The sequence below is a fragment of the Choloepus didactylus genome, chromosome 8 (genome assembly GCF_015220235.1).
Source record: "Choloepus didactylus isolate mChoDid1 chromosome 8, mChoDid1.pri, whole genome shotgun sequence".
NCBI classification, from domain to species: domain Eukaryota; kingdom Metazoa; phylum Chordata; class Mammalia; order Pilosa; family Megalonychidae; genus Choloepus; species Choloepus didactylus.
Window position 1 is genome coordinate 44,392,228 of NC_051314.1, and position 14,843 is coordinate 44,407,070.

A 14,843-nucleotide genomic window follows, 5' to 3' on the forward strand; every position below is an offset into this window, starting at 1 on the left:
TTTAAGTCCTGTATTTATTGCGACTTGTCTTATGGCCCAAAATATGGTTTGTCTTGGTGAATGTGAACTTGAAAAGAATGCATATTCTGCTATTGTTGGGTGGAGTGTTCCATAAATACAATTAGGTTAATTTATTTGATAGCATTGTTAACATCTTTTATTATTACTGATTTTCTGTCTACATGGTCTGTCAATAACTGAAAGATGAGTATTGAAATCTCCAACTATAATCTTGGAATTATCTATTTCTCCTTTCACTCATATCAGTTTTGCTTCAAGTATTTTCTAACTCTATTATTAGGTGCATACACTTTAAATAGTTATGCTCACTTTGATGAATTAATGAATAATTATCTTTTATTAATTGCATAGTTCAGCTGATATTAATACAGCCACTTTGGTTTTCTTTTGATTAATGCTTGCATAGTTTATCTTTTTTTGTTCTTTTATTATTAGCCCAATTGTTTCTTTATATTTAAAGTGAGATTTTGCATTCAGCTGTATCTTTTATCTATTGCTGTTTAACAAACTTCCCCAAAACTTAGTGGCTTAAAAAATTTATTGTTTCACATTTTATGTGGGCCAGGAATTAGCCTAGCCAAACAATACAAAAGTCCATTTTATGTTATTTCTATTGCTATATCGTCAATAGCTCATCTTTTCTCCTGCTATGCCCCATTTGTCTTAATGATGGCAAGTTTATATTCATTTTAGTTGTTGTACTTTTCATCTGTAGATCTTCTTTTTGCATTTTTTATATCTTTCATTTCCTTCTCATTGTTTCTTGATTTCTTCTACCTTATGACTACCTGAGACTAATTTGTGATCTTAGTTAAAACATTCATTTCTAATTTTATCATCTTTGTAACTTCTTTATTTTTTTCTTTCAATGGATTATTATCCTAGATGTGAACCATATTTCCTGTTTCTTTGCATGCCTGGTAATTTTATTGGGTGATATTGTGAATTTTATGTTCCTAGCTGCAAGATTTTGTCCTTTTCCTTTAAAGAGTCCTATACTTTATATTGGCATGAAGTTAATTTATTTGGTATCAGTGTGTTTCTTCTTATGCTTGCTTTTAAGCTTTTGTTAGAACAGTTCCAGAGCAGACAATTTAACCCTGTTACTAAAGTGATTTGTTTCTGAGGACTCTTCTTATTGTCCCTTGTATTACCAGGTTTATCCATCTGTATGGTGGGAATGTGAACTATCCCCAACCTGTGTGATTACCAGGAATAGTTTGATCTACTGTTTTTTTGTTTGTTTGTTTTTCATGGTTCTTTTTCCAGTTTTATAGTAGTTCAGTGTACACATGCACAGCTCAGTAATCAGATGAAGATTAAAAGAGTCCATCTGTAGATTTCCAAGCCTCTTTTCTGTATAGTTCCCTCATCTCAAGCCTCTTTTCTGTATAGTTCCCTCATCTTATATATTCTGTGCTTAACCTCCCTAAACTCTTATCTCTGTCTCCTTACCTCAGCAAGAACCTTAGGTTGTGTTTGTATTCACTCTCTGCTCTGCCTTTTGAAAACTCCCTCTGGGCAAAAATCATGGGGCTCTCCTCTTTGGTTTCCTTTGTCTCAGAGATCATGGTCTTTTGCTGCCTGTTGCCTAATATCTGAAAATACCTATCATCAATGGGGATAAAATATAGTTCCTCCAGAAATACAGGGTAAAAATCTTTCAATTACCAATTTCTAGGATTAGAAGATGGTGCAGTAATCACTTCTAATTGTGGCAAATGAGGTGTCTTACTTTTTATTTCTTCTCTTCTTTTTGCCATCACCATTCAATTATTGAATTATATTAATTAAATATTTCCTTATCATTCTTTTTTTAAATGTTTGATTTTCCCAAATTTTCTGAATGCAATCCTCTTCAAGGTGGTTTTAAAAAATCATATAAAACCTAACTGGAAAGCTCTCTACTATAGTGGTTAAGAGAGCAAACTTAAATACTGGAATTATTCCTTATGGAGGGGAGATCATAAGATCATAGGAAAGCTTTTTTTTTTTTTCATTTGTAAAAGTGCTCTAATATTAGCATTATTATCTTAGTATTGTTATGAAGGTTGAAAGAGTTAAATGTATTGCTCAGTATTTAATAAATGTTAACAGATATTCTTATTATCTTTATATATAATTATCTACATTTTAACTTTGCAGATATGGTTTCTGTTTACATTTTCTCTACTTGTGTCAAAGGAATACAATTAGAATGGACATCTCTCTGAACTTTGTGTTTATATTGAACTTAATTCATCTTTTAATGCAGTCACATATAGCATATATGTTACATATTGTTTACCTTATTTTCTTGAAAAATTTTCTGTATTTATAAATAAAATGCAAGTTTATTTTCCAACAAATGATAGGAGACTTTTTTTCAAGTTAAAGTAATTTTTATATATTACCTAAGTAATATGTAGATAAGTGAATATTTGCATACATGTATATGTGTAATATATACACATGTATATTTAAAATTTGGGGAATTTGAAAAAGTAAAAGTAAGATAAAAATTCCTGATAATTCCCCCTCACAGAGATAACAACTGTAAATATCTTATATATTGTTTCCAATTTATTTATTCTTTAACACTGCTATCTTGCAATACCATAGCTAAATCTTTGCTCAAATATATAATTCTTGTTTTTGAATACTGTTTAGAAGTATGGTTACTAAGTTAATGCTATTGACAAGTTTTATCAAATAGACATTTACATATATTGTGTCAGCTTATGGTTGTGTAGAATAAGATTCTAATACTTTGTATTTGTTAATTTTCAAAATCCAGATAAAATCTTTTACAACCAGAAAGTTGCTTTATATATAGAATAATTCTTAACTAAAATAATTACACTTGTACTGTGTTGGTTCAAATTTGGTATGTATTTTCTCATCGAAAAGGAAATGTTATAAATGGTGGGTCTGTAAATACATTTTTGATTTATAAATGCAACTTAGAAAGCAGCCCTATTCTAGAAGTGGCATCACAAATCAATGAAAATGAACAGGGATGATTAAATGTATAATATTAATGTTTACAAATATTCAGTTCTCTATTTCTGGGTAGGAGAACGTTACACTTCCCCACACCCTTTAAGTTAGGAGTGGTCAGGTGACAAGCAGTTATGGCCAGTGTACTAGAAGCAGAAGACAATCAGCTTTCCATATGGAAAAAAAAAAAATTTACTACCTCATAAAAGACACAAATACAAATTCCAGTTATATTAAAAAACCTATTCATGAAAAAAACAAAGTCGGAAGAAAATAAAATATGACTTCAAGATAGGGAAGGATTTTTTTAAACATGACACACACAAAAAAACAATCTATAAAAGTAAATTTCATATCAGGAACACTGCAAGTCACATCAAAAAGAAATAAAAACTTAGGGGAAGATATTCAGATATTTTGAACATAGGCAAAATATTAATATATATGTATGCTTTTTTGTATACTTGTATTAAAAACTTCCTACAAATCAATAAGAAAACTAAAAATAACCCTAAGAAGAAAATAATCAAAGGAAATAGGTAGTAATTCTTATAAAATTTCTTTTTCAGAATTCTTTCATTCTCTTAATTTTGTTAAGTCTCTCTCCCAATTCTTAACATTCTTTGCTATAATTTGGAAGTATCCATAAATTCCTTCTTGCATTAATTCATTGAAGAAATATTGTATTTCTGCTGTATCTTAGGCTTTTAGAGTTGGGGGTACGGGCCTGCCTCACTTCTGGGTGTTATTCATGCATGTAAATACTCCCTCCTCAAGTTGACAACAGAGACACCCGTTACTCTACTCCAGAGGGCACCGTTTCCGGATTATCATCGCAAGAGATTTTAGACAAAATCTGATTTAACTAGTGTACTGGCAATTGCAGATATGTTTGTCCTTTTAAAAGAATGGCTGATAATGTAAGTGAATCCTGTGACTTGAGTATATCACAGAATTTAGAAGAGTGAAATAGAAAAAAATGTATAGATCACCACGAATCTTGCTGACTCGCATTTTGCCTTTTTGTAGTCCATGAATCATTCCAAGGGGCTAATCTGTTAGTAGATCAAGCAAGGCAATGTGGCTATGCCACTCCAGGATCTACACTGATCTAACCAAAATCTTTGGGCAAAGAACAAAGCAACTGTAACCAAGACTCTTTCAAACATGTGGTTAGACTCACCCCGCAAACCTTAACTTCCTTTCGGACTTTCCTTAATTCTCTCTGATTCCCTCCCAGTAACTCTTTTCAGTACCCTAATCCAGAACCAGTATATGCCCTTATTTCTGGTTTCTTCCATTTGCATTATATTATAATATGGGGGGTAGGGGGCAGTAGAGGTTCCCTTAATGTTACATCTCACTAATGACAGTTAACTGGGCTGTTTTTCTCTTTTGTATTTACTTTCTTTTTCTTATCAAATGCCTGTTTTTCTTAGTTTATTGTTACTGATGTTCGCTTGTTCAGAAATAACTGTGTGACCAGCTTTTCATTGTTCTTACTCTGCATCAATGTATAAATCACTGCATTGACTTGATGGTAATATAGTAATAATCTATGGCCAAATTTATGTATGAAATGGAAAGCAGTTTAAACATTTGAAGGGTGAGATTTTATAAAGGCTTATTAACTATAATTCTGTGCCTCTTTTCCACAGGAGAGGATGTTTAAATTTCATCAAATGAAACGTATCTTTGAAATACTAGATAAAATGAGATGCCTTCGAAAACGTTCTGCAGTGTCATTCTTAGGTGTCCTTGTCATTTTCCTTCTATTCATGAATTTGTACATTGAAGATAGCTATATTCTGGTAAGTTTTGAAGGTTGATTATTTTTGTTCTAAATAAGGTCTAAGTCAAAACAGACTAGTCTGATTGTAACCTAACCTTAATCTTAGGCTATTGGGATAGCCTTAGTTTGAGCACAATTATAACACATGCACTTTATATCTATTTTTTGTTACTAGTCATATATTACCAACATTACAACTGACCTTCCAAAGTTTTCTTTAATTTTGTACATTTTATGGTTCAAATATCACACCTAATTACAAATAAGTTAGTAATCGATTAGTATTATGTAAAGCCATTAAGATTTTTTCTGGCTTTAATTTGAAACTATAGAATAAACAAAATTTTCTTTAAAAGTATATAGTTTTATATATTATTATCAAAATTTTCAACATTCCATTATCTCATTAATCATACTAATCAATAGTAACTTTTAAAGAAGGGAATTATGTTGTATTAAAATATGTGACACCTCATTTGGGTTGTGAATAGCCCTAAAAGGCCACCATCGTAGATATTTCTATTCACTGAAAGACCTCAAGGGTTAAAGACATTGACATGGAAAGTATTCAGTAGTTAAGAATAGGTAATAAGAACAAATCAACAATGATATATGAATGAACTTTTAAGTGAAATATGGTATGATGTATACGAGCTTTGTCTAGCTAATTGTGAAAAATTCTTTAGTTTCTGTTATTTTTATGGAATCACAGCATTTCATGTCTGATGAGAATAATATGGGCATAATATGGGCATAACTATCATAATTTAGTCTTAACTATCTGGAAAATCTTAAATCTTAAGTTATCATTTCTGTTCACATATTTCAAAAAACCAAAACCTTTAGACTCACAGGGAACTTTAAAGTAGTTCCCAACATGTATGCTGAAAATTTCAATTTGTATCTTAGCAATAGAGAATATGATAATAAACACAAAAAGCATTCCCCAATACCATGTTTTATTTTATTACTTGAACATGATTTATTGACTGTCAACTATTTGCCAGATACTATTCCATATCCCAAGTGACAACCATATAATCATGAATGGATCCTCTTAAGAGTCTTCTGTAAGCTATCTTGCTTGCATTAGCTCTATTCTATGATGCTGTGATTGTGCCAGATTCCTAGATCTCAACTCTACCCAGGCATTTTGCCTGCAATTGTAGGTGTATATCTTGTGGATCCTTCATGCTACAATCAGCAGTCAGTTCACAATGGCTGAAATCACCATCCATTGACAGAACTTGACAAGGCATGGTTTGGGCAAATATAGCAAACTGGAGCAACTGCCTAATGAAAGACATTTTGTAGTTATTAAACTTGAGTATTAGGTTTATGAGACTTAAGGACAACAGAGCAAGACCTATGTTATCTAGTTATTTTTGATAGAATTTGGTAGACTTAAAGAAGATAACTTGAGGAGGTGTTGATTAATGATTCATTATTGTAATGAAAATTTATTTCTTACAGCTGTCTACTGGTAAACATTACATCACATCTTGTAAATCAAACACATGGTATAGGAAGATGTTTGTTCTATTTGATTAATTGCTGCACTTAGGAGGCATGTTCAAGTGCAATTTCAGTCTTTCATTTTCAACAGATACAAGGCCACTGTATGCCACAAATACCCATACATCTTTCCAGAATTGAACCCCTTCAAATTCACTTTATATGTGTAAGAAGTAAAGTCTGTATCCGTAAGAAAATCAAATGCTATTGCTGTGTTATGTGAATTTTTACATAATTCTGTCTAAGCATCAGTCTAGTCACCTAATGTAAAAGATACGCAGAAAAAAGAATGCTTCTTAGCTTTAAAAAAACAAAACTATTTTTAAATACTTTTATAAAGTTGGAAAAAGTCAGTTAAAATGATTGTTAAATAAAGCATGAAAGTATTTTTATTATTATGTAAATTTTCACTGACTAGAAGATGTTTTCTAACTCACTAAAATTGCATTTTGAGTTGAACTTTATCCCTAGGCTTGATCGGTAAAAACGATTTGAAACAGTCTATAGATCATGATTATTAAATTTCATTCAAATTGTTCTGCTAAAAATATACAATATTCATGGGAAACTGGCCCCCTATTAGAATACAATGGAGTTTCTTTTTAACACTTCTCTCTTTTCCAACTTTTATTCTCTTTATTTCATTTTTTGTAAACTTATCTGACATGATTTTCCTTCTTGCCTCCTGAATGCCACAATGCATACAGTTTTCTAAGCATACACGTTAGTAGGTCTTTCTTTTCCTGCCTTCCTTATTTCCCAGTGAAATCATACTTATAATTCAGAGAAATCAAATGGAGAGTTAAGAGTAACAAATCTCTGTAGTTACTTAGCTCATTCTATTTTGTTTTCTTTGATTTAAAAACCATTTATGGCCTGAAATCCTGGGCATTTTAACAGGTTTAATGTACTTGTTTATGTATTAGAGATATATGTGCCTTTCAGTGGGAACGTAAGCCTAACTCAGAGTACGAGACAAATACCATTATAAGACAGACTTAGTACAAGAGACACTGCATGCCCAATCAACTTAGCCTCTAAGCTGTAAGCATCTTCAAAGTAGCCACCAGGGTATTTATTTAGAGTGTAGCTAGTCCACTGAATTACATTCCCATCCAGAAAATGATTGTCATAAAGCTTTGTCTTATTACTGAGAAATACACTGTGGCAGAGTAGCTACAGAAAGAAGGCATCCAGGGAGACCCTGGCTGTCCAGGTAAAGGTATCTGGAAAGCAGCCAACAAGACTGACTCAGGTGAAAGTTGCATTATTTATTTATGCTGAAAAGTGTAAAGAAGCTTGTTCTTGAGAATTTATAAAGTACTATCATATAAGTTGCATTTCATTTTATATTCTGTTAAGTTCTTCAGGATGGCTATACTCCAAGTTATCACAGAAAAGGTCTAGTTTTTACATGTTCAGGAAAGAATTCTTAAAGAAATCTTTAATATGTTGCACTTCCTTTAAAATTTAATATCACCTAATAACAGAATGGTAAAATGATTTCAGTATCATCATATTGTGGTTTTTATATACCTAGACCCTATCATTGTGAACACCATTGTATTACTTTTAAAGTAGTTGATGCTAAACTGAGTCTCCAAATACTTTTTGACAATACTAAATATGTTTATTGTAAATTTTACTACTGTTTTATAGCTTGGCAGACAGACACAGATGAATGCAAATGTTTATATGTAAAGTGTAAAATCACTAGAATTCAGAGGATATTCAAATAATATATTTATAAGAAATTTAGCATCTCAGGTTTAATTTCAGGCATTTTTTAAGACTACAGCTTACAGATGATAAATACACTGTAAACCTTCTAAAATGCTCAAGTATTTATTTCAATTTCCAAATTACCAAGACAAAAATAAGATGTGGAAATGCAGCACTAAAGACCCAAATGTAAGTACATAAACATAATTGAATATACAGAAAAGATGTTCAGCAATGACTCTTGATCTAGCAGGGACCATTGAAAGTTCTTGTAATTCCCCAGTTATGGTCCACTAATCTCAATTAACTTTTATTCTATGAAAATTCCTATCTGGTCATAGACTTAACAGTTTTATTCATCTTTTCCCTAGGCATTGGAATTTTTGAAATAAAGTATGGAATGCTCCAACCTGGGAGAAACTTGAATCTGAGTTCTTTCTAAGCTTTTAGAACAAGGTTTTAATTAAAGTTTTATTGGCCACAGCCAAATATCAGAACCAAAGTATTTAATTCATTCATTTTCTCTGTAGTCTTAATGGTTTGCACATGTTTAACAGTCTATATCCAGTGGTATAAATAGATGTGTCACCACACAGCTGAATACATTTTACCAAAAAATAAATATTTCTTTCTAATTAAATTGCCCCAAAACATATCCTACCAATGGTAGTAAACTATATACAGTAATCTACAAGCCATCATTTTTCCAGTGACGCATAAACAACAATGGTTTGATCAAATGGTGATTAGCTCATCAAAATCTACCACTGAACTTGTCTCAAAGAAAGGAGAAAAAAGGAAGCAATTAATGATTAACAAAGAATATATTTTAACCTAAATGTGAATATTTTCTTTACAATAAATCTCCTGAAGATGTAATTGACATAAATCCATTCCCAAATACATATAAGGAATCTTCAATATAAAAGGACCAGACTTAAATCTCCAACAGAATAACACACACACGCACACACACAAAAGATCAAACATCTTTTCATGGTAAAGATGAGTGAAAGGAATAAGCATATTTCTTTGACTTGGGGACATTTGAAAAAATCATGTCACATGGACCAGGGCTGGCCATGCTCTAAGGTTCTGATTACAGTGACCAGATAAGTGCTGATTAAAACTTCATGATTAATAAATTATTCAAAATCCAGCCGTCATGTCCACTGTTACATCTTCCTAATCATTCCTAAAATTTTTCATTCACTGAATGAATGTATGGTTTGTAACTCAACAGTGCTTGGAGAAGAATAAATAGCTTCATACGACAAATGTGGGGGATTTGGTGTGAACTAGCCTTAGATGAAACTGTAAAGCAGATTGCTGTCAAATTTGAAGATCCTTGACTTATTGTTAAGAATTTTAATTTTACCATCGAGGCATTGCAGGTTTTCATTCAGAGATTTGTTTTTAATCAATAGATTGCCATTATTCGAGTATGCTGTAGAAAAGCAAATGTGATTATAGTATAAAGAATAGGATGGAGGAAAGCGATCCTAAAGCAGTGACTTACGTCAGATGTGAAGTGAGAGAGGATGATCTAGAGCTTTGGGTACCAGTAATTGAGGTTTATATAACTGTCTCCATATTATATATTCCACCCATATTTATTCCTTAATTAGAAAATTTGCTTGACCCATGATCATCTATATTTTTTTTCACTGCCTCTTTTTGTCATTCAGGAAGGACACAAACAACTTATAAGAGAAACATCCACACACCAACTGAATTCAGAACGCTATGTGCATACTTTCAAAGATTTATCTAATTTCTCAGGAGCCATAAATGTCACCTATCGCTACCTGGCTGCCACCCCTTTACAAAGAAAGCGTAAGTATCTTTACACCTTTAAATCAACATAAAATTATTTGTTTTAAAATAATGACAACTTGTTTCATTTGTGTAGCAGTAAAAGTTTAAGGGCTTTATTAATATAATGTATTATTTGGGAAAGACTTCAATAGTTTTTCACAAATTGCAATTTTTCACTAACAATTCATAATAAAAAATTAAATAAAGTATATAATTATAATGTGAAATTTTACACAGTTTGTCATAGAACCATAAAGAAAGACTCGGAAAAAATCTACTTATTTAAACTTTTAAAAATTATTTCTCAAAAATAAACATTTCCATATTGTTAAGTTTTCAAACTGGTACGGTTTGAGTTTATGACTTGCCATCAGTTTTGAATTAGTGAAAGTTACTTTGGGAAAATATGTGCTTTGTTTTGTTTTGTTTTGTTTTGGGTTTTTTGGAGCCAAGAAGTAATGTGCTACACATTTCATGGGTTACAGGACACCATAGAGTCTAAGAAGCATGATTATATAATGCGCCACTAAGGAAGTATAAGCACTACCAATTTAATTGTAAGTTGCCACCTATTGTAACATGCAGTCTTATTTTTAGATGTTTCAGTGTGGAAAATATGAACCTTAGAATCAGTGAAATAAAATGATATCATAGACAAATGTAAAGAATCCTTAATAGCTTGTGTGCAGACCACAAAAATTTAGCTCCCTATTTAGAAGTATTTATGCGAAGTGGGTTTGTAGTCACCAGGTTGAGGAAATTGTAATTGAAGTAAATTTAGGTTTCTTCAGATCTCTCTTCCTTTCAATACACTATTTCAAATTTCTGCTGCCATTAGTTTTCCTTCTAATTGCCTAACACTGCCACTGTTATTTCATCTCCATCCATTACAGCACCTGTGTTTAAATGCTACTAATTCCTCCCTTTTCATGCTAAATTTGCTAATGTCTATTGGCATACAAGCTGACTGCCTTAGAGAGGCAACGCAACAGAGCAAGGCTCTTATCTTGCCACCACAACATTACTAAGTGTGGTACTTTGCACAATTTATTTTTTCTCACTACGACTAAGTTTCCTTACTTGTGAAACAGGAATAATGATAATAGAAAACTTATCTCAAAAGCCTGTTATAAATATTCCAATATATATTACATGTAAAGTACATAGACTCCTGCCTCTCATGTTAAAGCATTCTGTAAGTGTTGGCTATTATTGAATACTAATGATTTCAGTGGCTTAATGTTTAATGGTTCCAGATAATATATTTGTGTTTCAATACCAGTCAGGGTCTTAAACCCAGATATTTAAACAAAATTTGCAAATCTCAACATGTCTGACCAAGTACTAAGGGAGATATTCTTGGAAGGGTCTTTTTCAGTATCCCACAAATCATATTACATAGGTATCTATATTAAAACTTTATATATATTAAAATATATATAAATATTTCCGTATTTTCCAAATAGTTCAGACATTTTGTTTAGTACTGAGACACATGAGAATGAGAGCTTTAAAAATGAACATATTTAAATTAAAATATTCAATATTTCTCAGAGGAAAATGGTAATTTTTATTAATATTCCCTAAAAGCAGTTAATTTCTAATTATAGTTTGTAAGTGCATGAAGAAAAATTTCTCTAGAAAAAATTACTGTAGAATGTGTGTCAAACCACAGGTAGTAGTAATACTCATACCTTGGGAAAATATATCCAAAATTTGAGCAATAGTAAGGTTTTTCAAAAATAGCTTATGATATTGATGGCTTCATATATAAGATACTACGTAAATTTCATATTAAGATTGTTAAGTCTAATTATGACTTCTATTGGCTTAAGAAAATGGCAGTGATCAAACAAAAGTGAAAATATAAGACAATTTCTGTGAAAAATTTAAAGATGATTAAAATAATGTTACCCTTAATTTTCTTTTTAATCATTGAAGCCCAGTTTGTCAGCCTTAAATGTGCCTTGTCTTCTTTTGCAGATTTTAAAAAAAGTACCTAAACATCTCTCTATTTTCTCTCTTGGGTATGAACATTAGAACATTAAGCTTAGTTAGAACAGTAAGCTGCAGAACACTTTAAGCCATTTTTAAAATTTCAGAAACAAGTGTTTACAGTGATAGGGCCCATGCATCAGTATACTTAATATTCAATTTATCTTCCATAGAAAATATCAATTATGTATAAAGTACTATAATCTTTATATATTCAGCTCACTAATTTAATAAAAAAATGTTCTATACATAATCGCTTACTAGTTTAACTTAATGTAGGAACAGACCTAAATTAATTTTAAATTTTCGTTTCCTGTATTTTTCTTTTCTTTCTCAATGCTATTCGAAACCCATTCCATGTTTTTTATTTGTCTTCCTTCTGAATTGTTTTCCTCAGGGTATCTTACAATTGGACTCTCATCAGTGAAAAGAAAGAAAGGGAACTATTTACTGGAGACAATAAAGTCCATTTTTGAGCAGTCCAGCTATGAAGAGCTGAAGGAAATTTCAGTGGTGGTTCACCTAGCAGAATTCAATTCCTCCTGGCGTGATGTCATGGTCCAGGATATTACACAGAAATTTGCCCATCATATTATCGCTGGAAGATTAATAGTTATACATGCTCCTGAGGAATATTACCCAATCCTGGATGGCCTTAAAAGAAATTATAATGATCCAGAAGATAGAGTCAAATTTCGTTCCAAGCAAAATGTAGATTATGCTTTTCTGCTTAATTTTTGTGTGAATACTTCAGACTATTATGTAATGCTTGAAGATGATGTCCGATGTTCAAAAAATTTCTTAACTGCTATCAAGAAAGTTATTACATCCCTAAAAGGAACTTACTGGGTTACTCTTGAGTTCTCTAAACTTGGCTATATTGGAAAGCTCTATCATTCTCATGATCTCCCACGTTTGGCACATTTTTTATTAATGTTTTATCAAGAAATGCCTTGTGATTGGCTATTGACTCATTTCCGAGGTTTGCTGGCTCAGAAAAATGTGATACGTTTTAAACCATCTCTCTTTCAGCACATGGGTTATTATTCATCATATAAAGGAACAGAGAACAAGCTGAAAGATGATGATTTTGAAGAGGAGTCATTTGACATTCCTGATAACCCCCCTGCAAGTTTATATACCAACATGAATGTATTTGAAAATTATGTTGCAAGCAAGGCTTATAGTAGTGTTGATGAGTACTTTTGGGGGAAACCTCCTTCGCAAGGAGACGTTTTTGTGATTGAGTTTGAAAATCCAATTATAATCAGCAAAATTAAAGTGAATACTGGAACAGAAGATCGGCAAAATGACATTTTACATCATGGAGCACTAGATGTTGGGGAAAAAGTTATGCCCCGAAAAAGAGGGATACAATGTTCTACTTACTTAAGACTAGGGGAATTCAAAAATGGAAACTTTGAAATGTCAGATGTGAATCAAAAAGTTCCATTTGATATTCATTGTATTAGGATATATGTTACCAAAACACAAAAGGAATGGTTGATAATTAGGAGCATTAGCATTTGGACTCCTTAACTTATTAAATCAATCATTCAGTTCCTGAAGCAGATCTTCCTGTTTCCTTTTTTGCTAACTTCCTCTTTTGCTACCTTTGTCTATTGGAGGGAAAGCAGTGGATGGAATACATTAAGAGAAAAGTTAAACGTCTTGGCAGTTTCGGGTTACATATTGTCAGTGTAATTTTACTCTAATACACATTTTAATAAACACTTGTATTTGTTTTAACCCTGAAGTTGAATATCATCCCATAGTTAATGCTACTTTATGATTTTTTTTTTAATGTTATAATGTTAGTTTGAATATTTCAACTAAATTCCAAAGGATGACATGATGGATTTAAAATAAGAAAATGTATTTTCTTGGATAGTGATTCTTGAACAGTGGTCATCATATAGCTTGTATTAAGTATCTGCATGAATATGCAGTTGGTTAGAATGATAATTTGTTTTCTTTTTCTTTGTAAAATTACTTTCCATTGACTTCTGTACAACTACAGTGATATCTCCTCGTAGAAGTGTTGTCTTTGCAATAGAGTTTTGCATATAGTTGGGCTAAAGAAGGAGAGAAAATACTTAAAACAATCTCTTCCGTGATTCTTTGTATAAAAGGGGGCATTGTTTTAAAATATTTAATTGAGTACCTATTGTTAATAAATTCTCTGCGGGAAACAGTCTTTTTCTAGTTTCCCTTTTGCAAAAAGAATAAAGTTAAGCTCAATATTTTCAGGTTACATTGGGTACACACATTTAATAGAAGAAATTAGAGAAAGCATATAATTAGTTAATTCTTATAAACATTTACAATATATTCAGAAATTTTTTGCAATTGATTTTATATGTTTTGTATTAAAATTCATGTGGTTGAACTCATTGTGAATCATCATATACTTTTTTGGAGTTTAAATGGACAGCTCATCTTATAAAGGCAAAAGTAAGAATCACAGAAATTATTTGACTTTTCTAGACTCGAAGAGTTAATTCATAGAAGAGCCAGGAGAGATCGTATGCTTTGATATCCTGACAAAGATCTTTCCCTCAAAACAAGATGGCTCCCCCATGGGTTATGCATTCTGTTCTCTGTTTGCTACATGAGTCTCAGATGATAAGTTAAGTTATCAAGAAATAGTTGATAAAATCTTCCACAAATCATGTTATCATTTGATTATATAGAATAATCTTTAAGTGTCCTAAAAGATGCTCTTGCAGTATGTGCACCCAAATGCTAGTCAAGCCTTACTAAATTGACTGTACAGGGCTGAACAGCTGTTTCTATTGCATGTGCCCCTAAAATGTTTATAATTTGATTCAGGATGCTGTAGTGCAAGCTGAAGATGTTTTTTCAGAATGTCCTGAGTTTGTCTCACCTTCCTATTTTTTGCTGAAGAACAAAAAGGAAAGGGTATATTATGGAAAGAAATGGAGGGTGCTTCATATGTTTCTATGGAGAAACTCAAAACTCTGGTTATATAGATTCATTT

At 31.6% G+C, this 14,843-nt stretch overlaps 1 protein-coding gene across 1 annotated transcript; it reads left to right on the forward strand.

Moving 5' to 3' along the window:
• The first annotated feature begins 4,664 nt into the window (after nt 1-4,664).
• MGAT4C (MGAT4 family member C) lies at nt 4,665-14,130 on the forward strand. Its single transcript, XM_037847163.1, has 3 exons — nt 4,665-4,811; nt 9,718-9,865; nt 12,240-14,130. Exons 1-3 carry the CDS (start codon nt 4,665-4,667, stop codon nt 13,379-13,381), a joined length of 1,437 nt encoding a protein of 478 aa, XP_037703091.1. The 3' UTR covers nt 13,382-14,130.
• The last annotated feature ends 713 nt before the right edge of the window (nt 14,131-14,843 follow it).

Coding starts and splice junctions, on each gene's coding strand:
- MGAT4C (XM_037847163.1), top strand. CDS start 4,665: ATGTTTAAATTTCATCAAATGAAACGTATCTTTGAAATACTAGATAAA. Junction 4,812..9,717: donor TTGAAGATAGCTATATTCTG/GTAAGTTTTGAA, acceptor TTTGTCATTCAG/GAAGGACACAAACAACTTAT. Junction 9,866..12,239: donor CACCCCTTTACAAAGAAAGC/GTAAGTATCTTT, acceptor TGTTTTCCTCAG/GGTATCTTACAATTGGACTC.